The 26,910-nt window shown below is 55.0% G+C and overlaps 1 protein-coding gene across 2 annotated transcripts; it reads left to right on the top strand.

Moving 5' to 3' along the window:
* Nucleotides 1-7,110: 7,110 nt before the first annotated feature.
* On the top strand, nucleotides 7,111-25,759 carry PLCB3 (phospholipase C beta 3). 2 transcript variants are annotated; one of them, XM_074231167.1, is made up of 32 exons: nucleotides 7,111-7,246; nucleotides 9,186-9,263; nucleotides 9,865-9,933; nucleotides 10,061-10,201; nucleotides 10,458-10,537; nucleotides 10,679-10,732; nucleotides 10,912-10,987; nucleotides 11,148-11,248; nucleotides 12,653-12,819; nucleotides 13,294-13,440; nucleotides 16,416-16,656; nucleotides 16,755-16,839; nucleotides 16,935-17,121; nucleotides 17,598-17,681; nucleotides 17,769-17,839; nucleotides 17,950-18,046; nucleotides 18,155-18,239; nucleotides 18,914-19,038; nucleotides 19,120-19,274; nucleotides 19,353-19,514; nucleotides 19,721-19,820; nucleotides 20,130-20,234; nucleotides 20,496-20,587; nucleotides 21,620-21,764; nucleotides 22,116-22,151; nucleotides 22,268-22,448; nucleotides 23,220-23,358; nucleotides 23,608-23,684; nucleotides 23,766-23,855; nucleotides 24,587-24,644; nucleotides 24,743-24,829; nucleotides 24,914-25,759. In XM_074231167.1, exons 1-32 carry the CDS (start codon nucleotides 7,148-7,150, stop codon nucleotides 25,184-25,186), a joined length of 3,687 nt encoding a protein of 1,228 aa, XP_074087268.1. In that variant the 5' UTR covers nucleotides 7,111-7,147; the 3' UTR covers nucleotides 25,187-25,759. The 2 variants fall into 2 exon arrangements, with proteins under 2 accessions (XP_074087268.1, XP_074087269.1); XM_074231168.1 differs by lacking the exon at nucleotides 17,598-17,681.
* Nucleotides 25,760-26,910: the final 1,151 nt, after the last annotated feature.

Here is a 26,910-nt window from a genome sequence, read left to right as displayed (position 1 = left end):
TCTCAAGTTCCTCACAGTAGGTCCCACTGAGGCCCAGAGCACAGGAAAAGGGCAGCTTGGTGCACACCCCACTGTGTATCTTAGGGTCCCAGTGTCAGAGCTGGAAGAGCCTTAGAACAGGGAATGTCAGAGCTAGGAGAACCTTAGAACAGGGAATATCAGAGCTAGGAGAACCTTAGAACAGGGAATGTCAGAGCTAGGAGAGCCTTAGAACAGGGAATGTCAGAGCTAGGAGAGCCTTAGAACAGGAAATGTCAGAGCTAGGAGAACCTTAGAACAGGGAATGTCAGGGCTGAGAGGGATCTTAGATCATGAAATGTCAGAGCTGGGAGAACCTTAGAACACGGAATGTCAGAGCTGGGAGAACCTTAGAACACGGAATGTCAGGGCTGGGAGAACCTTAGAACAGAGAATGTCAGAGAAGGGAATGGTGCAGTAGAGATGACCTCATACAATTTTCCACTTCAAGGACCTCCTTGCTATCTGAGCCAGGCCTTGGTTTACTCTTTCTTCTGCCACAGGCCTGGGTGTCCTTATGGCAGTACTTCTTGAGCAGATGCAGCAGGCAGTGGGTATTGGCAGACCTGTCGCCGTGTTGGGGTCCCCTGGACTCCCCTGCACGTTTCTTTGGCTTCCTGTGTAAAGGGGCCAACTCTCTGAAATCAGGCCCCGTCCGGGAGAATCCAGGCCAGATGGCTGCCGCCCCTACCTTTCTCTACCTGTTCGTGACAGAGCAACATCCCTAGAGGGGGAAGGGCAGTTCATCAGGCAGGATGGAAACATCCCTTAAGAACAGCCCAGTCCCTTTGCTCTAATTCTAAGCAAGCTCCTACTTCTGTTTCCTTCTGTCTCCAGAGCAGACAGAGCCTCCGGGAGGGAGGCCTGGGGCAGGCCCACACTCTGCTCTGGTTTTCTCTCTGGGTACATTACACATCCTGTTATAAATCCATTATTTGACCTTCTGGATCCAGGAGCGTTTTTCTGGGCCTGGCCAGATGCCAGTTGATCAGGTCAGCAGCTACTTCAGCTGACCTTGACCCCCCTCGATTGGCTAGCCCCAAGGACCCAGGGCCAAGCCTCCCAAAGTGGTGTCTGGACAGGTTATGGCCACTCGGGGTCAGAAACAATCTGCTCTCCCAGCGACCTATCATTTCCAAGGGACAGTATGGGATGGCAGCAAGGGGACTGGTTTTTGGAGGCTGAGGCCCTGCATTTTAATCCAGCTGTGATTAACTTCTCTTGACTTCAATTTTGTCTTCTGAAAAATAGTTTGGGACTCAGTGATCTCAAGTTTATTAAAAAAAAAAAGGCAACAAGAATTTCTTAGGCATGCAAGATGACGTACTAAGCAATAGGGGTTCAAAGACCCCCCCCCCAGTTCTTCAGGAATTTAGATTCTTTTTTTATTTATTTTTGCAAGGCAATGGGGTTAAGTGACTTATCCAAGGTCACACAGCTAAGTAAAAGAACTTGGATTCTGATGGGGATATAACACATAAACAAAATAAACAGGAAATCATCCCCCAAAGTCCCACCTCCAGGGCAGATCCAGAGAGCTTAGAAGTCAATAGGAATACCTCTTTTCCCCTCTCTCTTTGTTTTTCCTCTCCCAGGTACTCTGGTTTCAGGCTAGGGTCTCCAGGTTATTTAATATTTGAAGATATTGTGACCTCTGCCCTGGGGGGGGGTGCTTTTCAGTTTGGGACTTCCCATCCTTCTCTGGATTCTTGTTCTTCCCTTCTTCCCATACTCCAAGCCCCAGCAACCCTCTTCCTTGGGCTTATCCATGGGGATAGACCTGGAACCACCCCAGTATCCTGATCCTACTCCTGTTCTCTTCCCCCGCACCCCCAACTTTTCTCTTACCTGTATCTGCTCCCTGGCATCTTCGAGGTCTGGACCATTCCAGGAGCCAGGCAAGTGACTTCAAAGTTCCTTACAATTCCCCCCCTCCCCAGAAGGCCAGATTTCCCACATCCTGATTCACCCAGCTCCATCCCCCCCACTTCCACCCCCATCCTCATATTACCTTGCTAATGTTGCTCTCAGCTTCCCAGCCAGAGGCTCTGGGGAGGGTTGGGTGGGGTTAATAGAGAGTAGAGGCTGGAAGGCACCAGGCCTCTCTCTTCCCCCATTACCCAGACGCCTCATTACCATTACCGGGGATGGGAGAGTGTCCGGAGAGGAAAAAGCCCTCTAATGAGAATTCCTCCGGGAATCATTTCACCAGAGAATTAATACTAACTCTTCAACTATCTTCTCAGACAACTTTCTCAGAGCTCTAGAAAATTCCTCCCTCCCCTTCCCTCCCCAGCATCCCTGAATCTTAACAAGATTTAGAGATGGAAGGGATCTTAAAGACTGTCATTTGGCAAATTGGGAGACAGGCTCCAGCGGCAAAGTGCTGAGCCCTAGGTCACCCAAGTATGTCTGGCTCCTATAGTCTTGGCCCGGATGTTTGTCCTTCCCTCTCAGAGAAAAACCAAGACACCAGGATATGCCCATGATTTGGACTGGGGGGAGAGGGGTTGGACTAAGTCACCAGCCTCATTTTCTCCTCCAGAGCCATCTGGGTCCAATGACCAGATATGAATCAGGATGACTGAAGATGACTCTGGATGCCAGGCAGTCAGGGTGAAGTGACTTGCCCTCAGTCACTAGTAAGTAGCTGAGATTGGATTTGAACTCAGATCCTGCTGATTTCAATTCCTACTACCAACTGGATGGAGGCCAAGCCCCTTATTATACAGGGGAGGGACCTGAACCTCCAAGAGATTCTTAACTGACTTGGCCAAGGTCCACTTGGAACCCTGAGCTCACTTTCCTGGAATCTAGAATCCTATTTTTCTTCCTCCTTTTTCCTCTGCTCTCCCCTCCCCTTCCTTCTCTTTCTCTGTCTCTCGTGTCTCTCTTTCTCTGTCTTCTGTCTGCCTCTGTCTCTCTAATTCTCTGTGGCTCTCTTCTCTATCTCTGACTTTTCATTATCACTTCTCTCTAGCTCTATCTCTTCTCTCATTTGTCTCTTTCGCTCTCTCCTCTTTTTGCTCTGTCTTCTAACTTTCTTCTCTCTCCTCTCTGTCTCTTTTTTATCAGTCTCTCTCTCTCCCTATCTCTCCTCTTTTTTAAAATCTGTTTCTAATCTAATTCTCTTCTCTAATTTTGTCTCTCTTCTCTGTCATCTATCTCTCCTCTCTTTTTTAATGTCTCTTCTCTCCAATTCTGTCTCTCTTCTCTCTATCTCTCTGTCTAATTTTGGCTCTCTTCTCTCATCTGTCTTTCTTCCCTCTAGCTCTGTCTTCTCTCTCTGTCTTCCTCTCTTATCTGTCTCTCTTCTATCTCTTCTCTCTGTCTCTCTTCTATCTTTCCTCCCTCCGTCTCTCCTCTTCTTATTTCTGTCTTTCTATCCTTGTCTCTCTTTTCTCTCTGTCTCTCTTCCATCTCTCTCTTTTCTCTCTCAATCTTCTCACCTCTCCCTCCCCCATCACCAACCTTCTGTCTGGCACAATCCTAGTCCCTGGCCTTCCCCCAGCCTCCCTCTACTAACTGAATAGTGTCCGGTACCTCTTGAGGCCCAGTCCCATCCAAAGGCTAGAGCTGTGGGATCGAAGGAAGCTTGGAAATAGCCAGGACCAGTTGGGACTGAGCTCCCCCTTAGGAAGCCTGGGTTCAACCCAGGCTGTGGGACCCCCAACCTTTTCCCAGCCCTTGGGATGAGATGACCTCTAAGATCTCTCCTATTGAAATCCTGTAAGTGTTCTGGTTGTGTCCCCAAGAGAAAGTAAGCTCCCTGAGGGCAGGAAATGTTTCTTTTTAGTCTGGCTTGCAGCTGGCACAGACTGAGAGAGTTGGTAGCTGGCTTCCCCTATCCTGCCATGGGAACCTACTCTGGGGAGTCTGATAACAGAACCCTGGCCTCAGAGTCCAAAGACCAGGGTGGACTTTCTAGGCCTGCCTCTCCACTGACCTCTTTGCAGCTCTAGCCAAAGCCCTTCTCCTCCCTGAGCAAGATGTCCAGAGGGCCAGCCTTGGACCCAGGAGAATGGCTTTGGGCTCTGGTTGTGGCCCAGGCTCAGCCTCAGTTTCTTCTTCTGTAGAATGGATACGGCCCCACCTGCCCAAGAGCCTGGTGTCAGCAAGCCCAGAAGGAACGAGAGCCTCCTGCTCTAGGAAGATGAGTCAGTTCACAGAGAGGCCTTCTGAGGTCGGTCCCTTCCATCTGGGAAGGCTCAGATGTGTAGGTGCCAAACAGCAGGCAATTTAGCAAAGAAAATTGTAAGCAATTGGACTTGAGGTCAGTGGACCCTGTTGTTAGGCCGCTGTGGGCACCGCCCCAGCAGCACCTCCCTGGCAGGGCCATGAGTCCAGAGAGGGCACTGTGCTGAGGAAGCTGCCAGGGGCCACCAGGTGCCCTGGAAGAGAGGCTAGAGCAAAGTGGGGAGCCAGATCCCCCCCACCCCATGGGGCAGAGTGTCTTCTCCCCCAGCCTCTTCCCAGTCAAGGCCTGGTCCCAAGTAGGACTTGGAGCCAGGCTTCAGGAGAGCTGACTTCCAATGAGAATCTTCCTTTCTGGGTGACCCTGGGCAAGAGACTTGGAGGGGCTCCGCTGCCAAGCCAACATGCAGCTTGGCAGCCATTGATGATCTTAGATGATGGAGGTTGAGTAAACAGGTTTCCTCCATGCTAAGCTTAGCGGCTTAATGCTAGTGACTTGTCCAGGGTCATGCAGTCAGGATCCCTGGGAAGTCATCCTTGAACTCGGTCTTCCTCTAAGAGGATGCATGCATGTTCTTTGAGGGACAGCAAGGTGGCTCCTGGAGTTAGGAAGACCAGAGTTCAAATCTGCCCTCCGACACTTCCTAGCTGTGTGAGCCTGGGCAAGTCATTCACTTTGTTTACCTCAGTTTCCTCATCTGTAAAATGAGCTGGAGAAGGAAATGACGAACCACTCCAGTATATTTGTCCAGAAAACCCCAAATGGGGTCATGGAGATGAGGACACAATTGAAGAATGTCAAAATTGCTCTTTGAAAGTAGAGCTAGAGGGACGGCTAGGTGGTGCAGTGGATAGAGCACTGGCCCTGGAGTCAGGAGGACCTGAGTTCAAATGTGACCTCAGACCCTTAAGAATCCCCTAGCTGTGTGGCCTTGGGCAAGTCACTTAACCCCATTGCCTAGCCAAAAAAACCCCCTAAAAAACAAACAAATAAACAAAAAAAGTAGAGCTAGAGAGAAGAGAGACAGAGATAGAAATACAGAAATAGAGAGAAGAGATATAGAGAAGACAGAAGAGACAGAGAAAAGAGTGAGAGATAGAAGGACAGAGCTAGAAGAGAGATGACAGAAGACATGAGAGAAGAGAGACAGAGAGGAGAGACAAAGATAGAAGAGACAGATAAAAGACAGAAAGAAGAGAGACAGAGAAGGCGAGAGATCGAGAGAAGAGAGAAATAGAAGAGACAGAGAGAAGGTGAGAGAGATAGAGAAGAGAGACAGATGAGAGAAGAGAGACACAGCTAGAGAGAAAAGAGGAGACAGATAGATAGAAACAAAGAAAAGAGAGATATAGAAAGAAGAAAGAAGAGACAGGAGAGAGACAGGTGAGAGATGGAGTTAGAAGAGAGACGGATGAGAGAAGACAGAGAGAGAGACAGAGAAAGAGGGAAGAGACAGAGATAGAAAGAGGGAAGAGAAGAGAGAGAGAGAAGAGAGATGAGAGAAGAGAGACAAAGTTAGAGACAAAGATAGAACGGAGACAGAGGACAAGAGAGAGAGAGAGGAGAGCCAAAAGAGACAAATGAGAGAAGAGAGACAAAGTTAGAGACAGACAGAAGAGTGACAGAATTAGAGAAAAGAGAGATAGCAAAAGACAGTGAGGAGAGACAGATGAGAGAAGGAAGATAGGCAGAGAGGAGAGAGCCTGCTAGGCAGCAGAGACAGCAAGGGGAAGAGAGCCAAATGGCACATGGGTCAGGCATACAGTAGGCAGCTAATCATCGCTGGTGGCTGGCTGGATCCCGACTGCCAGGCGACGACTTTCCTGCTCTGGAGAATGGGGATGGTGGCTTTCCTCCAAGGGCTGTGCTCAGGGAAGGGCTTGGCAAACCTCGAGGCACCAACTGAGGAGGAACCCTCGTTGCCCTTCTTACGGGAAAGGAAACAGAGTCCCAAGGGGCCGCCTGCCCTGTCCCCTCTGGCCCGGCGCCCCGAGCCCAGAGCTCTCTGCAGGCCCGGGCTGGCCTCCTGTTGCTTCTGCGGCTGGAGCCGGCCCCCTCCCCCCTCCCTGGCTTTCTGGGTTTCTAGGTCCAGGAGCCTTAGGTAAAATCGTGGCCTGCACAGAATTGGTGTTCAGCCCCTCTAGAGTTCTCCTCCCCGCAGCCCCAGCTTGGGCTCGGGGGCGGGGGCCCACAGGCAGCTGCCTGCCAGCCCAGGCCCCGGATATTTTTAGTTGTGGGTCCCCCACCCCCACCCTCACCCCTCATCCTCTTCTCTTCTAGGAAACTTAGCTGCTCGAGGGCAGGGCCGGTGCCAGCCCGGGAGCCTCGCTGTGGGGGGGGGGGGGCGGCTCCCCGAGTCTTTGCGGGGGGGCGGCCTTCAGCCCCCCACCCAGTCACCCCCCCCCCAACGCCCATGTCAGGCTCCCCGGTTTCCCTGGAGCTCCAGAAGTTCTGGACCTGGCCCCGGGCCCGCAAGGCCTTGGTCCAGAAAAGCTGCGCCCCGAGGCCCGGCCGGGGTGGGGCAGGGGGCAGCGGGCAGGGGCCTCGGGGGCAGGGGCCCCTCTGAATCTTCCCGCAGCTTCTGGCCGGAGAACCTCCTTGTCCGGGGAGAAGGGGGCAGCGGGTGGGGTGCGGGGGCTGCCGGCTCCGGTTCGGGCTCGCCGGCTCCTCCGGGGCAGAGGGGGCCGCGAGGCGCTTCCGACGGTGGGGGGCTGGGGCCGGGGGGGGGGGCGAGGGGGAGGGAGAGAGGGGCGGGGCGGGGCGGGGCGGCCGCCAGGGGGCGCGGGCTCCGGGCCGGGGGCGTGTCGGGGGCGGCCCCGCCCCGCCCGGGCCGCCCCGGAGAAAGCCCCGGAGCCCGCGGCCGCCTCGTCTCCCGTCCTCCCGCCGCCGCGCGGGCAGCCGGCCCCCGCAGCCCCGGCCGGCCCCGGCCCCGCCATGGCGGGCGCCCGGCCCGGGGTCCACGCGCTGCAGCTGGAGCCCCCGGCCGTGCCCGAGACCCTGCGGCGGGGCAGCAAGTTCATCAAGTGGGACGAGGTGAGCCGGGGCTCCCCCGGGCCCCGCGGGGCCCCCTCCCCCGGGCCCCGGAGCCGCCAGGACCCCCGGAGTCGGGGAGGGAGACTCCGGCTTCTCCCCGAACCTGCCCCCAGGGCGAGGAGACTTTGCACCCCAATACCCCTCCCGGCGTCTTTGGCCCCTCCCGACCGACGCCCCTCCCTGGGCGCCCCGAAGCCCCCCCCCGGCCCGCCCCCAGCTCCGCCGCTCGGGGGCCCCGGGGCTCGCCCCCCTCCCCCGGCCCCCGCGGCGCCCCCCAGCCGCTCCCTCCCCCCCCATTCCGGCCCTCGGCCCTCCCTTCCTCGGGGACCCCCTCCCCCGGGCCCCAGCCCCCGTCCTCGACCCCCGCCCGGCCCCCTCCCTGGCCCAGCTGGGCCCGGCCCGGGCCGGGCCGGGCCGGATTCCCTCTTCCTTTCCGGCTGGGTGGGGCTGGGGGAGCCGGGGCGGGGAGGGGGCCGGGGGTGTGGCCGGGTGCACAGGTGTGGCGGGGCCCGGGGCCGGGGAGGGGGCCGGGGGCGCGCCCTGAGCCTGGGGGAGCCCCCTCCCCCCCCAGGCCTCCGGCAGGAAAGTTAGAAAAAGTTTCTCCTTTTCCTCCTAGAGTGATAAACCCAAATAAGGAAGTGGGAACCGGAGGAGGGAGCCTGGGGGGGAGGGGGGCTGCCTGGGAAACCGGGGAATCTGGAAAGGGGGGGCCCCAGGAGCGCCGAGAGCCCGAGCTCTGGGTGCCAGATGGGCCTGCCCCCTCCGAAGGCACCCCGGCCCTCCAGACCCAGACTGTGATAAGACCAGAGGGTAAAGTTGAGGGCTAAAGCCCCCCCAGAACACAAAGCCCTAGGGGTGAAAGGTTACCTGGTCACCTCCTCGGCCCTCCCTGCCCCGGGCCCCTCCCCTGGCCCCGGAGTCCTAGGCGCCGGCCCCTGCCCCTGGGCTGCTTCCTCTGGGATCAGAGGTCGCTGCCTCTGAGGCCTGGGCTCTGGCTCTTAGACACCCCCGCTGGGCTGGCACTGAGGAGGCCATTCTCCCCCTCCTGCCCCTGCGCCCCCACCTGCTCCACCCTGGGGGTCTGTACCCTGATGGGAAGGGGGGTGGGGCCTTGAGGCTGGAAATAAGGGTCGGAGTCGTGGGGGGTGAGGATTTGGAAGAAGGGGGTGGGGAGCTACAATCCTACAACCCCCCCCCCCATCATCCTGCTGAGCTCCATAGGCAGCAGTTCCAACTTGTGGCTCCCCCCAGGAAGTGCTAGGGGGTGGGATCCTCACTGGGAGGACCCTGGGGCCGGGGGTGGTGTTAGAGTCAGAGGCAGACCCTCCAGGCCAACCCTGCAGGGACTCCAACCCAGGGGGCAGAGCTTTACCGAGAGTTTGGAGAAGGGGGGGGGAAGGAAGGGAGAGGGAAGAGCTGGAGGTTGGCAACCCTGGGTAGTCACCCTTTTTCCAGGGAGCCTCAGTTTCCATCTGTAAAACAGGGAAAGCATTAGCATCAACCTCACGGGGGTTGTTGTAAAGGTCAGTTTAGACCCCGACGGGCTGTGTGACTCTGGGCACCCCTTAACCTGAGCCTCCCTGGTCACCTGGGACTGCTGGCACCACCCACCTTGCCCTTCACTGTGAGAGCTTTGTTGTTGTTCAGGCACCCTATTTGGGGTTTTCTTGACAGAGGCTCTGGCCATATCTTTCTCCAGCTCATTTTGCAGATGAGGAAACTGAGGCAAACAGGGTAAAGTGACTTGCTCAGGGTCACAGCCAAATGTCCAAGGCTGGATTTGAACCCAGGTCTTCCTACTCCAGGCCTGGGACTCTCTCCACCTCAGGGCTGTGATCCCGCAAGGCCAGTTTAATAATGGTCTCACTGGCAGGCAGGTCCCTGGTCCTCAGCCTCTCCCCACCACCAGGCCCTCACTGGCTTCTGTCTTATTGTCCAGGAGGCTTCTAGTCGGAACCTGGTCACCCTCCGGGTGGACCCCAATGGCTTCTTTGTCTACTGGACCGGACCCAACATGGTATGCTCAAGCTTCTGAGGCCCGGATGCTCGGCCCCTCCTCCTCGTCCAGCTCCTTGATCCTTGCCCCCTGCCCCAAATTCTCGAAGCCCTCGGGCGGGCGGAGGCGTCCTAAGCTGGCTGACCCTTCCCACGGCCTGGCTGGACAGGAAGTAACCTCCCACCCTTCTCCACCCCTGTACAGGAAACCTCCAAGCCCTCTCCCCTCCTACCCCACAACAGCCCCCCCCCCAATACAGAGGTGGGGCTTCTCTTTGGTGTGGTCAGAGACCTGAGGCTGGGTGTGTCCCCTACTTTGAGGGACTCCCTGTTCCCCCTGTCGGCCCTGCAGCACCCCTTGTTTCTCTGCCTGATGAGAGTCAGACACTGCCTCTCCTCCCCCCCCAGAATCAGTCCTGGGAATCTCTCCAAATATTTGGTGTTTATTTATTTGGTGCATATCATGTCCTTTCCACAGACCATAAGCATCTTGAGAGCAGGGGCTGGTCTATCTCCAGCCCCCAGCCCCCAGCGCACAGTAGGCATTTCATAAGTATTTGCTGATTGGAAAAAACAGCCCCCCCATCCCACCCACCCCCCTCCAATTTCCGACTTTCCCTTAGGAAGTGGACACCCTGGACATCAGCTCCATCAGGGACACGAGGACCGGCCGATATGCTCGGCTGCCCAAGGTGGGTCCCTCGTCCCTTGGCTGGGCTGGATGGCTGTTCGTTGGGGGCCAGCCCCAGGACTGGCTCTCAGATGGGGTGGGGGGAGGATGCCGGCGGAGAGCTGGCTCTGAGACCCTGACCCTCCCAGGACCCCAAGATCCGGGAAGTCCTGGGGTTCGGAGGTCCAGAAATGAAACCAGAGGACAAGCTGGTGACTATCGTGGCTGGCCCTGACCCCGTCAACACTACATTCCTCAACTTCATGGCTGTGCAAGAAGATGTTGCCAAGGTGGGGTGTGGCCCGAGGAGGGAGGGTTGGGGTGGGGCAGCATGTCCACCCCAAAGGGTCTGAACGACCTTGGTGACTTTGGGTAAGGCCTGTAAGCTTGCTGAGCCTCAGTTTCCTCTGTCAACTGTCAACTGAGTCAGGAGTAGATTTTCTCCAGCTCAGGAGAGAAGGACTCTTGTGGGAAGGCAAGGCAGAGAGAAAGCTGAGCCCCCGCCCTCTCACTCCCCCCTCCTTGGTCCGGCCTGTCCCCCACCAGGTCTGGGCAGATGAGCTCTTCAAGCTGGCCATGAATATCCTGGCCCAGAATGCATCCCGAAACACCTTCCTTCGAAAAGCGTGAGTCGGGGTCCCGGAGCTGGGTGAAGGCCAGACCATCCTGGCAAATGTGTAGGGCAGGAGGGAAAGGGAAAGGGGGGTCCCCAGGGTGGGAGAACTGGGGTGCCCCTCCCCGAAGCTTTTCTTCCTCCCCCATTCTAGGTACACCAAGTTAAAACTTCAGGTGAATCAGGATGGACGAATCCCAGTCAAAAAGTGAGAAACATTCTGGGGGGCTGGTTGAGGGGTGCTAGGGGGAGGAATCTTCCTTGAAAATCAGGGACCTCCCATTGGGAAAGGGCTTCCTTTGGCCTTGGTGGCCTTTGGGTCCTTTGGCCTCGGTGGTCCCCCTTTTTCTGGCACCCCCTTCTCTGACTCCACATTCCTCATCCCAGCATCCTGAAAATGTTCTCTGCTGACAAAAAACGAGTCGAGACCGCTCTGGAGTCCTGTGGCCTCAATTTTAATAGGGTATGTTTGGGAGTAGGGGAAGTGGGAGGGGGGCTCGGGGAGGGGGGGTGCCTGGGCGGGGGGGGGTGCCCTAAGGGGGCCCTGGGTCATCTCCCAGAAACAGCCCCTTGACCTCCCTGGGACTTTGCTGCTCACTCCTCCCTCCCACCCCTCCCTGCAGAGCGAGTCAATCCGGCCAGACGAGTTTTCCCTGGAGATCTTTGAAAGATTCCTCAATAAGCTATGTCTTCGGCCCGACATAGACAAGATCCTGCTGGAGATGTGAGAAGGGGGAGTGGGGGGCTCTTGGGATGTGCTGGTTGGTCGGCCTTGGCCAAGGCCCTTCTACCTCAGTTTCCTCATTTGTAAAAAATGAAAGGATCTCCAGCTTTAGAGCTGTATCTAGTTAATTATCTTTTCCACACACTGAGTCTTGAAAAACAGGGGATGGACGAGCTCCATAAAACGGGGCCAGGGGTATTCACTGAAGCGCTTCTCCCCTCCCCCACCTCCCTCTCCACCAGGATGCCAGGAAGGCTTGTGCACACTGCATCCATCCATCTACGCCAGAAGCCACAGACAAGCTGATCATGACTGTCTGATCTTTGTGACCCCATTTGGGGTTTTCTTGGCAGAGATACCGGTCTGGTTGGCCATTTCCTTCTCCAATTCACTTTTATAGAAGGGGAAACGGAGGCAAACAGGGTGAAGTGACTTGTCCAGAGTCACTGAGCTAGTAAGAGTCTGAGGCTTCATTTGAACTCAGGTTTTCCTGACTCTAGGCCTGAAAACTTATTCACTTCACTACCCAGATACTCCAAGTAACTGGCTAGGATTATGACCAACTCCCTGGTGGAGATGAGATAAAGAATACAGACAGGGTCTCTGCCTTCCAGGAGATCATGACCTAGTTTAGAGATAGAGTTTCTTTCCTTCCTTCCTTCTTTCTCTCTTTTTCTTTCTTTCTTCCTCCCCCCTTCCCTTCCTCCCTCCCTCCCTTCATCTGAGGTCTCTTCACCCTTCCCCTTAGCACAGTCTGAAAGCACTACCCAGTTCCCCACTGCTGATTAGGGGGCTCACCCAAGGTCTCTCTGGGCAGCCCCTGCACTCCGGCTTTCCTGGCTCCAAGCCCAGTCTAACCCCTCAGCTTCATGATGCTTCTGAAGGCACCCACACACCTAAGAACAGACGCCCTTGTTTTTATGGGGCATTCCTGAGGGGGGTGAGATAAAAGGTCCCCATTTTATAGATGAAAATGCTGAGGTGCAGAGGTGGAGTGTCTCAGCTGCCTGGTGGATGGTGGCATGGGGCCCCCAACCATTTTGTGGCACCCTGGCTTCTTTGGGCAGTCTGACAGCCTCGGGACTCCTTCTTGGGAGGCCTGAAAATACCCACATAGGTGATATTGAGGTGGGACCATAAAAAGCAGCCATTAGGGTCGCTGGGTCAGGGTGCCCTGCGCTAGACTCCAGGATCCTGCGGGATGGTACCCGGTCTCTACCAGGTTAGTGAGAGAAGAACCGAAGATGCTAGGGCCCAGAGGTTCAAGGCCTTGAAGGGTGGGAAGAATCATAAGAGACGGGGGGTCTGAGGAGGAGGAACGGAGCAAACAGTGGCCTTCCTCTGTGGCTCTGGACACCCAAGGGGCCTGGCCTAGCTGAGTACCTCGTCTGCTTCTCTCTGCAGAGGTGCTAAGGGCAAGCCATACCTGACCTTGGAACAGCTCCTGGATTTTCTCAACCAGAAGCAGCGAGACCCCCGGCTGAATGAGGTCCTGTACCCACCTCTCCGCCCAGCCCAGGCCCGCCTGCTCATTGAAAAATATGAACCCAACCAGCAATTCTTGGAGCGAGGTGAGGCCATAGGGAGTTTGTGACCCCATTTGGAATGTTCTTGGCAGAGATACTGATCTGATTGGCCATTTCGGTGTCCCAAACTGACAACTTTAGACAGTCACCCACCAGCCTTCTCTGCAAAATAAGGGATCTAGATTTGGGGGGGGGGGCTGTGTTCTGACATCCTTAGCTTTTCTAGCATCAAAATTTTAATGTTCAGAAGCCCTTTTTCATTTCTTGACAAACCTTGTTCTAAGCTATGACATTCCCTCTTCTAAACCCCTCCCACCTCTGACATCCTCTATTCTAAGACCCCTCCCAGCTCTGACATTCCCAAATGCTCTGATTCCTGCCCTGTTCAGTATGGTGGGAGAGCCAAGGACTGGGAGCTAGGAGCCCCAAATCCCAGTTGCTGCTCTGTGTGGATGTAGGAGGACTGAGGGAGGGCATGTAAGGCTGTGGCCTGACCCCTTCTCCTCTGGCCTCCTTCAGACCAGATGTCCATGGAAGGCTTCAGCCGCTACCTGGGTGGGGAGGAGAACAGCATCCTGCCGCCAGAGACCCTGGACCTGAGCAATGACATGACCCAGCCCCTCAGCTCCTACTTTATCAATTCCTCCCACAACACCTACCTCACAGGTAACTCCCCAGCACTCACCTTCCTGACCCCAGTTTGAGGGTCATTGGGCATTTCTTGCCTCATCTCTAAAATGGGCCCAGCACTGCCTTTGTTCACCAGTTTGTAGGAAGGAGTGCCCGGTGGACATGTGACTTGTTTGTGATTTACCAGCATCGTTCCCCTTTATGAATTTGACCCCAGCTGTCAGAAGCCTTCCCAAAGCCACTGGGGATTGGCATCAAGGTCTGCCCCCTGAAACCCACTGACTGTGGGACCCTGGACGTCTAGGAAGCTCTGCAAGACACAGAGTTCTTAACCAAGGGTCCTTGATTGGAGGGGTTTATGAACTTGTTTTTAATATTTGCACCGATGGGGTTTAACTTGATTGATTTCTGTTGTAATTCTACGTATTTACAAGATGATTCTAAGAAGGGTTCCTTCAGCTTCACCAGATGGACACTCGAAAGGGCTGAGAAGGTGCCTGCAACATTGGTGGAAGGCCTTTCCTCCTTAGGTTTTCATTATAAGGGTGAAAACTTTGAACCATATCCTCTCTCCATTCTGTCCATTGACTCCTAGAAGGACTTGACCTCTATCTGCACTGATATTCTTCTGATGAAAGTCCTTCTCCAGACCTAAGGGCAGTTCTTCCTAGCCCCTTATGGGGACAAACAAAGGGGCAGACCCAACTGGCTTCCCAGGGCCCCCAAAGGGTATAAGAAAGGGCCTCTTTGGGGATACCTGAACATCTTGTCCTGCAGCAGGAGGGGTGGACGTCAACCAGGAGACACAAGAGAATGGTGTTGTGGCAGGCCAATGGGCCATGCTCACATTAGAGCATGAGGACACAGAAATCCTACAAAGAATGAGGCAAGACCATCTGGACTAATCCTGGGTCGCTCAAATGCAGTGATGGAAAAAAAGGATCAGGTTGAGAAAGTGGAGGCATCCACAGGACTGTGGACTGGCCCTGAAGCCTTCGATCGACGGAGCATGATGACTTTCGTTTTTATTACCTTCTTCGTCAATCAATTAATAAGCATTCATCATGTGCCAAGCACTTCACAAATAAATAATCTCATTTGATACTTGATGCTGTTTACCAAATGGAGAGGTGGCAGCCAAAGACCAATGCCAGTTTAGAGAAAAGCATGTTTGTCAAATATCACAGAAGGAATCGGCGGAAGATTGTGATCACCACCATGGTCTCCTAAAACACTCCAAAGCTGGAGATGAAGGTAATCGAGTCTGAGAAAACTTGACACAAGACCCAAGGAGGTCTCATCATTTCAGGAGCATCGCTTGAACCCAGCAGAAGACAATGAGGCAATAGATTTCCCAAGCTTCTATCATAATCGTGCAACAGAACCACCATATTTGGATCCTCACTCTTGTTTCTGGATGGATTATGTAAAGACATAGTGATGATATTTAAAAGGCATCTGATGAGCATCTGAACTAGACCTTACAGGAGAAATCTGTTCTCTAGACAACAAAGTCTTGAAACCATTAAAGGATCATTTTACACAACATTTCATGGAGGGCAGGAAGCCAAAGACTAGGGCGTGGGGGAAACAATGAAAAGTGTTATTCAAAAAAAGGCAATTATGGACTATCTCATCTCGACCAAAGTGTTCTGTGCACATACAGAGGGTATCCTTGATGAAAGGAGGAGAAAGGTGGCAGCAACCACCATCTTTGCAGTCTTGAAATTGAATGCATGGAATGGTGGACACAAGACTCAGTTTGGCTTATTGATCATGAAAAAGTCTTTGGCTTAGTAGAGTTAAACCCAGCTTACAAGGCCTTCCTTCCAAAGGAAGGTTCACACACATGGTTAAGATCTGGCAAGATTCCTTGGTAGAAACAACCCTGGATTTGCCATCAAGGCCTCTGATTGTTAATGGCAAGAGAGGCATGAAATGGGTAAGAACTTGTCTCCCAGCCAGAGAGGTCAGTCACTGCTGTGGAATTTGTTAAGCCAAAGGCTCAGCTACTCTTGATTGGAAACACTGCTACATTGAAGTCAGCAAGTCCCAGAGAACATTGTGTAGCATCTTCAGTGAGATCCAGGATTCAATCAAAAGATGATGACCTAACAATCCACATAGCAAACACCAAGTGGATGAGAATGTCTGTTGTCCAGACTGGGTCGCAGAAGGAGATAGTTGGACTATTGAGCCATCCAGGGCAGGCCCTGCAGATGGACAGTGAATAGAGAGGCCCAGAATTGAAAAGGAGGAATAAAGAAAGCTGGGTTGGACTAAGCAGCTAGGGGGATTGAGCAATATATCTGGAGTCAGGAAGACCTGAGTTCAAATCCTATCTTAGGCATTTAATTAGTTTTGTGATTCTAAATAAGACTTAATTTCTCAGTCTTGCTTTCCCCATCTGTAAAATGGAATAACAGCACTTCCCTTATAGGGTTGCTGAGAGGATCATAAATGGTAGCTATTTGGGAAGCTGAAAGGTATTTTTTGACCATTTCTAAATGCTCTCTGGCAAAAGCAATCTTTTTAACACGAATGTTCTGCTGATATTATATGGTTGTAGATATTAGAACACCATTATCTCTGAAGAATTAATTTTGAGTGACCTAAGGGGTAAATGGAGGAAGGCATGGTGGACCAGTAGGTTTCAGCCTTCTTCCATTGATAACCTATGAACAGGTGGTGGTGGAAGGGCTTGGGCTGCCATGATGTTTGAGCAGAAGAGGGCATGGGCTGCCCTTGTAAGAGCCAGGGATGGCAGCTGGACCATCCAAATGCTGCTCTGATACCCAGGGAAGGTCTCTGGGAATGGGGACATGATTCTCAGACAGAAGAAGATGAATGGGGATTCCAGTATCTATAAGATCCATGCTCTCTGGATCTTAGGAAAGCCAATCTGGGTGGAATGGGCTAGGGCTGAGTGTGAGTTGGACCTAAGCAGTTAGACCTGGGGTGCACATCGAACATCAAGACTGTGTGCTGACCACAGACCTTTTCTTGTGCAGCGGGGCAGCTAGCGGGGACCTCATCAGTGGAGATGTACCGTCAGGCTCTGCTCTGGGGTTGCCGTTGTGTGGAGCTGGATGTGTGGAAGGGCCGACCGCCTGAGGAGGAGCCCTTCATCACACATGGCTTCACTATGACCACAGAGGTGCCACTGCGCGATGTGCTGGAGGCCATCGCGGAGACGGCCTTCAAGACCTCACCCTTCCCCGTCATCCTCTCCTTTGAGAACCACGTGGACTCGTGAGTTTCCTCAGTGCTGACTTGGTGACTTGGTGCAGGGTCCGGGCACCTGCTGGGGTCTGTTCCTTGACCCCTGCCCTCTGCTTCCCTTTGGCCAGGGCAAAGCAGCAGGCCAAGATGGCCGAGTATTGCCGCACCATCTTTGGGGATGCACTGCTCATCGACCCTCTGGATAAGTACCCGGTAGGAGGTGCTTGGGGACTGGCGAAACATGGGGAGGCAGGCAGGGCAGGGGATTCCTGTCTGCCTCTGACCAGTCTTGTGCCCTTCTTTCCCAGCTGGCCCCAGGAGTCCCCCTGCCCAGTCCTCAGGACCTGATGGGCCGAATCCTTGTGAAGAATAAAAAACGGCACCATCCGCCCATGAGCCCCTCAGATGGCTCAGTGCGCAAGCGGCCCTTGGAACAGAGCAACTCGGCCCTGAGCGAGAGTTCTATGATCACTGAACCCCTTTCCCCGCAGCTTGGTATGACCCCTGACCCCACCCAGTTTTGGTCACTGAGTCCCTACCTGTTCACGATCCTCTGACCAATGACCCCACCTAATCTTTGGTCACCTAGAGCTCTTTCTTATATCTAAGTAATTGCCCTAAACCTTGGATCCCATCAGTGCCCCATCAGTGGTACTCATCCTTAAAATTTAGTCACACATGGATTATGGATTTTGACTTCACCCAATTTCTGGTCGCTGTCTGCCTTCCTTCTCTGACCTCTAACCTCATCCTCTCCTCCTCTCTCTACTCTGGGCAAGGATTCCTTGGCCCCTGGGGCTCCCTCTTAGTCTAGAGATGTCCTATGCTGGCTCTGAGGGTCACCATCCTGGGGTTTACCTTCAGTCCCCCACTGATACTCTCCCCTCCCTCCATGGGCTGGGGCCACCCTTGGTGAGCAGATGTGATCCGTGAGCTGGAGGCTCCTATCTCTGCCTTCCCCCTACCCCCAGGCTCCCCCAGTTCTGAGGGCTGCTCGACTCTGAGCAATGGAGAGGATCACCTGGGCTGCAATCCTGAGCCCCGAAAATCAATTGGTGAGAGGAGGGGTAGGTGAGAGGGAAGGGGCCACAAGGTGGTGGAGGTGGAGGAGAAGGGACCCCAATCTTTGTTTCTTCCTGCAGACCGAGAGGCAGAAAGTGAAGAGGAAGAAGAGGAAGAACCAGTTGACCCCAAGAAGACCTCAACAGACGAGGTCAAGCTCAGGAGGTGGGGGGGGAAGGGAAGGAAATCCTGGAAGGGGGAGATCGTGGGGTGCCAGGATGGAAGCAGGGGCCATCCATGTGATTCTTGGGGGTATTACAGGGTACGGCCAGCAGCGAGGTGAATGCCACTGAGGAGATGTCCACTCTCGTCAATTATGTTGAGCCAGTCAAATTCAAGTCCTTTGAGGTGGCCCGGAGTGAGTAGGCGGGGACAAGGAGACCCCAGACTGGGTGGTGGCAATGGGGCCGGAAGAAAGCTTTCACCCCCACCCCACCACTCTAATGGGGCTTCCTTCACCCCACAGAGCGTAACAAGTGCTATGAGATGTCCTCCTTCGTGGAGACCAAGGCCCTGGAGCAACTCACCAAGAGCCCCATGGAATTTGTGGAGTATCCACCCCAAGTGGGGAGGCTGGGAACCAAGGATGCTGGGGATCTAGAACATCCCAGCTGGGAGGGGGCTTAGACCATGGAGTGGCAGAGGAGGGAGGGACTTAAAATGTAGAGTGGCAGAGAGGATGGCGCTTAGACCATGGAGTGGCAGAGAAGGGAGGGACTTAGAACATGGAGTGGCAGAGAGGATGGGGCTTAGACTGTGGAGTGGCAGAGAAGGGAGGGACTTAGAACATGGAGTGGCAGAGAGGATGGGGCTTAGACCATGGAGTGGCAGAGAAGGGAGGGACTTAGAACATGGAGTGGCAGAGAGGATGGGGCTTAGACCGTGGAGTGGCAGACGGGAGGGACTTAGAACATGGAGTGGCAGAGAGGATGGGGCTTAGACCGTGGAGTGGCAGAGACGGGAGGGACTTAGAACATGGAGTGGCAGAGAGGATGGGGCTTAGACTGTGGAGTGGCAGAGAGGATGGGACTTAGAGCACGGAGTGGTGGAGCTGAAGGCAGGGGTGTCTCCTGTTTGGAACGTGGTCCTGAATGCGACCTTGTCAGCCCTAAGACCCTTGGGGGGCAGGCAGGCCTAGTTCAGCAGGGGTCTGTGGGATGGGTTCTTCTCCAGTGAGGGCTCAAAGGGGCTTGTGAACAGTGTGGCCCATGACCACCTTCATCAGATACAACAAGCAGCAGCTCAGCCGCATCTACCCCAAAGGCACACGTGTGGACTCCTCCAACTACATGCCCCAGCTCTTCTGGAATGCGGGCTGCCAGCTGGTTGCCCTCAATTTCCAGACCCTTGGTAAGGAGGCCAGGAGGGCTCTGTGGAGGCTCAGAACCCGGCCAGGCCTGGTACTGACTGCCGCCGCTCCTTTGCCCCCAGACCTCCCGATGCAGCTGAATGCCGGTGTGTTTGAGTACAATGGACGCAGCGGCTACCTGCTTAAGCCGGAGTTCATGCGGCGCCAGGACAAGTCCTTCGATCCCTTCACAGAAGGCATAGTGGATGGAATCGTGGCCAATGCTCTCCGGGTCAAGGTCAGGAGTCTACCAGGGCCTGGGGGGCTGGAGGGCAAAGTCTGGGCACTGCCAACATCCCTCTCCCTACTCTTCCAGGTGATTTCGGGCCAGTTTCTCTCAGACAGGAAGGTGGGCATCTACGTGGAGGTGGATCTCTTTGGCCTTCCTGCTGACACCCGGCGTAAATACCGTACCCGGGCCTCACAGGGCAACTCCTTTAACCCAGTGTGGGACGAAGAGCCCTTCGACTTCCCCAAGGTGGGTGCTCCTGGGTCCTGAACCAGGTACCTAGGGACAAGGTGAGCCCATGGTGTGCCCATACCCTCGGGGTACTTCCAGGCAAGTAAGGGAAATGGTCACCTCAAGAAAGTAGGTGGTTAAAAGCCTTCCCTAGGGCTGGACTAATGGAGAGATTAGTTAATGGGGGCTCCCCTCATTCCCATTAAACTCTTGCCCTCCCACAGGTGGTACTGCCCACCTTGGCCTCCCTCCGTATTGCGGCCTTTGAAGAAGGGGGAAAGTTTGTGGGGCACCGAATCCTGCCAATCTCTGCCATCCGTTCAGGTGAGATTGACCAGGCTGGCCTTACCCACTGTCCCTCTCTCCCTCTTTCCTTCCTCCTTTGCTCCCTCCTTCCATCTTTCTTTCCTTCTTCCTTCCCTCTTTCCTTCCTCCCTTACCCCCTGCCTCCCTCCCTCCCTCCCTCCCTCCCCTCTAAGGGAGAGGTATCCATTCTGAGGACAGGAAGGAGAAAGGGGGTCCTAAGAAATCAAACCAACAGGGATGCTGGGGAGGGGCAGAGAAATAGAGGGTAGTTGGTACCTGCCTCCATCTTCGTCTTTGCCCCCCCATCCTGACCCCTGACCCATACAGGGTACCATTACATCTGCCTGAGGAATGAGGCCAACCAGCCCCTGTGCCTGCCCGCCCTGCTCATCTACACGGAGGCTTCGGACTACATCCCTGACGATCACCAGGGTGAGGGGCTAGGAGGAGGGGCCTGTTCCAGGAGTGAGAGGAGAGATGGGAAAGCAGCTTAGCTCTTGGCTTTGGTCCTCCATCCCGGGGTCCCTTGGGATGACAGTTTCAGCTTCAGTTTCCCCATCTCCAAGTGAGGGAGGCATGGGGGGGCTTCGCCACTTCTGTTCTAAGGAAACATTTCGTAACCTGGGACAGGAGGGGCAGGGTGGAGACACTGGCTATTGGTGACTGTTGCTTCTCCCCCCCTCCCTCCCCAAGACTATGCCGAGGCTTTGTTCAACCCCATCAAGCACGTTAGCCTCATGGACCAGAGGTCCAAGCAACTGGCAGCGCTGATAGATGAGAGTGAGGTGAGCGTCGTGGTGCCTCTGGGACTGGGCGGGGGGGATGATGGATTTAGCTCTGGGCCCCACCCCCAACTCTCTAGGCTTCCTCCCTCCATGAGTCTGTTCCAAAGTCCCTCCTGGTCCTGACAGTTGCTTTGTCTTATGGAGGAGACGAATGTGTCAACCAGAACCATTAGTGGCAGTGGGCGGCGTCCGTCCCCCCAGAGCAAACATTTGCCAGGTGCTTGAGGGACAATCAGGCTTGAATGACTTCTTATCTCCCCAGCTGGCTGGTGGCCCCCCAGAGAGCAGGGAAATTAGATCCATCAATTTAGCAAGCATGATTGGTCCTGCTCCCACTCAAATTTTCCTTTTTACCAAAGGACAGTTAAGCAAAGCCACTAGCTGAGTATGCAGCATTCTGCCCTGGGAGTCCCCCACCTCTCAGCCAAGAGAAGAGATCGGGCTGATCTCTGACAACAGCATTGGTTCATTGATAATGTTTGGTTTGTTGTTTTTCCTGGGCCTGTGATTATATTGGGGTAGGGAACCCTCCCAGCCAATGCAGATCAATAAGCTATGTCTGCTTAGGGAGATGCCTAGGCCCCTGAGAGGCCGAGCTGTTTTCCTGGGGCTACAGTCATACCTTGGAAGCAAGCCTTGAACCCAGGTTCAAGAGTCCCCAGGTTTTGTTTGTTTGTTTGTTTGTTCTTTTGGCAAGGCAATGGGGTTAAGTGACTTGTCCAAGGCCACACAGCTAGGTAATTAATAAGTGTCTGAGGCTGGACTTGAACTCAGGTCCTCTTGACTCCAGGGCCAGTGCTCTATCCATTATGCCACCAGAGGATCAAACACTGAGGAACCCCAACTTTGGGTTCCAAGGCAGGGACTGTGCCAATAAACAGTGAGGAGCCAGAGGAGGCAGGACCCCTCCTGCCCGCAGGAGGCAGGGCACAGACGGGTAATTCCCCAGCCCTGCCACACTCTTAAGCGTCTGAATGTGAAGAGGAGCCTTGAGTGCATTGTTGTAAGGAGATGAATCTCTCTTCCCCATAGGCTGCACCTGAGACCCCCAAGGAGCTGCTTTCTCAACAGCTTCCTCAGCCACCCACAGGCCCCACTCAAAATCTCCCAGACTCTGGGAACTCCTGGACAACTGGCCATTATACCCCACCCGCCAATACTCCCATAAGCAGACCAGGTATGGGGTACTGGGAGAGACCTGGGCCTGGAGGACCTGGGGGAGGGAGGGGGCAGCCGTGTCCCCTCTCCAGTACGTTCCAACTGGAGAGTCCATGACCTGGGACAGGAGCGGCAGACCCCCTGCCTAGTTAATAGGGGGTCTGCTGCATTTGGTGTCCTCCCCAGCTCTGATTCTCACTGTCTGGTGATGGTCAAATCCCCCTTCCCCTGGCCTCAGTTTCCCCATCTTTAAAGTCGAGATTGGGTTCCTTTCCCCAGCTCTCAGTGCTCCCAAATCACAAGAGGGTCCGGGGAGGTGAGGGGGGCTCGATGGACAAGCCTCCATCAGACATTGTCATCATCTCCCCAGGCCAGTGTGATGAGCTCATCGCCAGCATCCTGGGAGGTAAGCCAGGGGGGTGGCTGGGGTGGCTCTGGGTCTCCCCCACACTACTGACCCCAGGGACCCCTGCACCCTCCGCTCTGACTCTTGACATTTTCCCTCCCGTCCCTGGGTTCCAGATGTATCTGTGATCCCCCTGGCGGATTTTTGGGCCCACAAATCCCTGGGAAAGCTTCGCAGCCGTCAGGAGCGCGACCTGCGTGAGCTGCAGAAGAAGCATCAGCGAAAGGCGGCGGTGTTGACGAGGCGACTCCTCGGCCACCTGGCCCAGTACCGGGGGGAGATGGAGAAGAGGCGCAAGTAAGAGCCTGGGGAGCCTGGGAGCAAATCTGACCCTAGGGATGCCATCACCATTCTACAGGTGGGGGCTGAGGCTCAGGGAGGAAAGGACTCGTCCAAGGTCACACATCTAATAACAGAGGAGGGGCCTGGTTCCCAGGGCAGAGAGTGGTCTGCCTCCTTCAGGGTCCAGAAACAAGGGAGGGGATGGTCTTGCTGTCCTCTGTCCTAGGTTGGGGTTGGGGTCTGGGTAAAGGGGGTGTCCAGAGGGGATGGGGCAGCGTCTGGAGTCCAGGTCATGGGAGGATCTGGGGAAAGAACCAGGGACATATTTCCTGGTGGAGAGAGAGCTTGGGGGGTATGGGTGTGGGTGCGAGACAGCAAGGGGGGGCAGTGAGAGAGAGAGAGAGAGAGAGAACAAGCAAGCAGGATCAAGCTGTTGTAAGTCCTAGACAGGCTGCCCGCTGGGCACATCCTTACCCAAGCTCTTCAGGGCCCTGGCATGACCCAGGAGCCTGGGGAGGAAATTGCCCAGAGGCAGTTTGCTGGTCAGGGCTTGGGTCCGAGCTGAGGGTCTGTGCCAAGTTCCTCAGTGAGTGGTGGAGATCCAGGGCATCTGCTATTGGATAGCTCCCCGAGGGAGGGCCAGCAGAAGTGTCCCAATTTTGGGTCCTGGCAGAGAATGTGGGCACAGTGGCTGGAGATGTGAACAGGGCTGGGCCATGGGTTGAAGGGGCTGGGGGCTGCCAAGACCCGAGGCCTCCACTCTAGGCGGGGGGTCTCTATCCACAGGAGTGGGATGCTGGAGGAGGCAGAGGAGGAAGAGAGGAAATACCGGGAGCTCCAGAAGAAACAGCTTCAGAGTCTGTTGGACTTGCGGGAGGCTCAGGTTGATGTAGAAACTGAACGTCGTCAGGAACACCTGAGACAGGTGAAAGGGGCGGCGGGGGCAGAAAGAAAACACCTGAGCAAGGTGGGCGCTCACCCCTGGGACAGGTGGGATACACCTGAGGCAGATGAGAAGGAGCAACACCTGAGGGGGGATAGGACCAGCTGAGAAAGGTGAAGGGCGTGCCCTGCCCTCTGAGACAGGTGAGAGCCCCAAACTGTAGGGCGGCCTTGGGTCCGGGCGGGCCCGGCACTTCAGACCCCTCTCTCCCCTTGACTTTGCCATGCACAGGCCCAGCAGCGCCTTCGGGAGATTGTCCTTGAGACCCACACTACTCAGTTAAAAAAACTGAAGGAGACCAGTGAAAAGTGAGTAGGGGCACCTGGAGGCCCGGCCCCCCCCTCCCAACTCTGCGGCCTGACGAACACCCCTCCCCACCCCCAAACCAGGGAGAAGAAGGAGCTGCAGAAGATCCTGGACCGGAAGAGACATAATAGCATTTCTGAGGCCAAGAACCGGGAGAAGAACAAGAAGGAAGCGTAAGCTTGCGGGCCGGGTGTGGCTTGGTTTTGTTGTTCAGTCTTGTCCCCCTCTGACCCTGGTGGCTTGGCGTGCTGTTGGCAAGGACACTGGAATGGTTTTGCCGTTTCTTTCTCCAGCTCATTTTACAGATGAGGAAACTGAGGCAGACAGGGTGAAGTGACTCACCCAGAGTCACACAGCTAGGAAGCGTCTGAGGATTTGAACCCGGGGCAGATCTTCCCTCCCTGCTCCCTTCTCTGGCTTTACCAAGGGGTCCTAACTTCCGTTTTCTCCTTTATGAAATGAGATGCAAGGGCCTCTGAGGTCAAAATCTATGACCTCATGAAGGAAACAGAAGCTGAGAGTGATCTCCTCTGTCTTCATAGCCCCCCCAGAGCAGGGTTCTGGTATTGATCCCATTTTACAGATGAGGAAACTGAGGCAGACAGGTGATGTGGCAGGGAGCACAGCTGGCCAAGGTCCGAGGCCAGGTTCCGACTCTTGCTGAGCCATCTGCCCTGGGACGCTATGACATCCCCCAGACTTCAGTTTCCCCATCTCGCAAATGGGTAGATTGGGTCTGAGGACCCTCCCCATCCCTTCCAGTTCTAATCTGTGACCCTCGGTGACTCCCCTGTAGAGCACCCCAGGAATGCCTGCTGGGGTGGGGCCCATCGTTAGAGGTGGGTAAAGGGGAGACAGCAGGCAGGAAGGAGGCCAAGCCCCCCCATCTCCATTCCCTCTACAGGGAGCTGACTGAGATTAACCGGCGACACATCACAGAATCTGTCAACTCCATCCGGAGGGTGAGGCTTGGATACCATGACCAGTCCCTGGGGAGGTGGGGGGGGGGTCCTGATGCTGGTGCCCATGGTGGCTGACCTCTGACCTGCTCACCCCACAGCTGGAGGAGGCCCAGAAACAGCGCCAGGAGCGGGTGGTGAATGGGCAGCAGCAGGTCCAGAAACAGCTAAAAGAGGAAGAGCCCAAGGTGAAGGGATGGGAAGGCCCGGGAGGGGAGGGCCTGCTGGGCAGGGGCAGCGGGAACCAGCCCCTAACGTGCATGTCCCCGCAGGCGGTATCCCAGCTGGCCGAGGAGTGCCAGGCTCAGCGGGCACGGCTGCCGCAGGAAACCCGGCAGAGCCTGTGGGGAGATTTGTGCATGGACGAAGATGACCTGGCCACGACAGATGTATCCAGCTTGGGTACTGGCAATGGGCACACTCCAGGCAGAGCCAGCAATGGGCATGCTTTGGGGGGCAGCACCAGCAATGGGCATGCCCCGGGGAGTAGCGGGCTCCTGCTGGGTATGGACAGTGAGAGACTAGAGGAGAACACCCAGTTCTGAACCCAGAATGGGTGGGGGGTGAGAACAGAAAGGGAAGACACTAAACTTGTTTTTAAAACTTTTTATTTTTTTTTAAATCTTTTTATTTTTTTAAATTCAGGAGGGCAAGAAACCCCTACTAACCCTCCTCCATCACCCTCTCCAGTCATGCGTGTCTGTCTGTCTCTCTTTGTCTGTTGGTGTTCAACTGTTGGTTGTGTCCCTTTTAGTCCCAGCCCCCTCCCTAGAGCTGATACCCAGGGCGAAGGGTTGGCCATTGTGGGTGGCGAGAGAAGGGACTGAAATGGGACTGCCCCTCCCCCTTGGCAGGATGCCCACACTCCAGAGGCAGGGATGCCCCCACATCATAATTTCCTTGAGATTCCAAGATGGGGGGAGGGTAGCCTGGGGTTGGGAGTGTCCTCTCCATGTGCTCTCTGGGTCCATGAGGCCTTTGTGTTTGGGAGGGCCGTGAGGATGGGGCTGGGGGGTATTGTCCACTCCAGCTTTGGGCATCAGAAGTGTCCATTCCTGTCTCTCACCTTCTGCTTGTTTTTGCTTCTATGTTAATAAAAGTGGATTCTAAGGCCTCTACCACTTGAGCTTGGTTTCTTTTTTTTTTTAATTTTATTTATTTTTTGCAAGGCAGTGGGGGTGAAGTGACTTTCCCAAGGCCACACAGCTAGGTCATTATTAAGGGTCTGAGGGCCGATTTGAACCCAGGTCCTCCTGATTCCAGGACCGGTGCTCTATCCACTGCACCACCTAGCTACTCCTTTGAGCTTGGTTTCTAGGGGATCTGGTGAGGGTGGGGATCTGACTGACCTCCCCTCCAGAATAAAGGGTGGATGGCTGAAGTGTCTGTCCCCTTGGCATGCAGCCTTAGCATAAAATTTCTGTCCAGTGTAGAAGTCCTAGAGGTCCCCAGGCACAGTCCTGCCTTGTACACACTCCAGCCCCTCCTTCCAGGCCTGGTCCCCAGGCACAGGCAGGGCTGCATTCCTACAAACCAGCTCCAGGGTGGGTGGGGGCCCCTGAGGCACAGGATTCTTCCAGCCTGGGGCCTATGTGGACCAGATCTCCACTGGGATGAAGTGTTCTGGAGAGACAGTTAAGGGCCTTAGGGAGCCTGCTCACCCAAATCCCTGGGTGTGTTGTCCAGCAAACATCCTCTGCCCAGATTCCATCCTCATCCTCCGCCCAAATCAATCAATAAACCTGTGCCTTGGAATTAGGGTTGTTCCAGGGAAACAAAGGTCCTCTTCTCTTCTCTGGGAACTCACTGTTTAATGGGGGCGGCCACAGGCAGTGTAAACAAGCTATAGACTGGGTCAAAAAAGGAAATAATTAAAAGGGAGAAAGCACTGGCATTAAGCATGGGGGAAGTTTTTCTGTAGGAGGGGTTTTAGTTGAGTCTTAAAGAAGCCAAGGAGGTCAGTAGTCAGCAAGGGAGGGGGAATCTTACAGAAATGGGAGGCAGGCAGAGAGCATGCCCAGATGGGGGTCCTGTTCATGGAATATCCAGGGGGCGGGTGTCACTGTGTTGGAAAGTGAGGTGTGGAAGGTTGGAAAGTGAGACTGGAAGGGTTGAAGGGACCAGGAGATGAAGGGCTTTGGAAGTTGACTTCTTGCTTGTTCCTGGAGGAGATAGGGAGCCTCTGGAGTTTATGGAAGAGGGGAGTGACATGGTCAGACCTTCCTTTCAGGAGAATCACTTTGGGAGCTGAATGGAGGAGGCACTGGAG

The sequence above is a fragment of the Macrotis lagotis genome, chromosome 3 (genome assembly GCF_037893015.1).
Source record: "Macrotis lagotis isolate mMagLag1 chromosome 3, bilby.v1.9.chrom.fasta, whole genome shotgun sequence".
In the NCBI taxonomy this organism is placed as follows: Eukaryota; Metazoa; Chordata; class Mammalia; order Peramelemorphia; family Peramelidae; genus Macrotis; species Macrotis lagotis.
Note: the sequence above shows the minus strand (reverse complement) of the source record. Positions and strands in the feature narration are given on the sequence as shown.

Coding starts and splice junctions, on each gene's coding strand:
- PLCB3 (XM_074231167.1), top strand. CDS start 7,148: ATGGCGGGCGCCCGGCCCGGGGTCCACGCGCTGCAGCTGGAGCCCCCG. Junction 9,264..9,864: donor ACTGGACCGGACCCAACATG/GTATGCTCAAGC, acceptor ACTTTCCCTTAG/GAAGTGGACACCCTGGACAT. Junction 9,934..10,060: donor GATATGCTCGGCTGCCCAAG/GTGGGTCCCTCG, acceptor TGACCCTCCCAG/GACCCCAAGATCCGGGAAGT.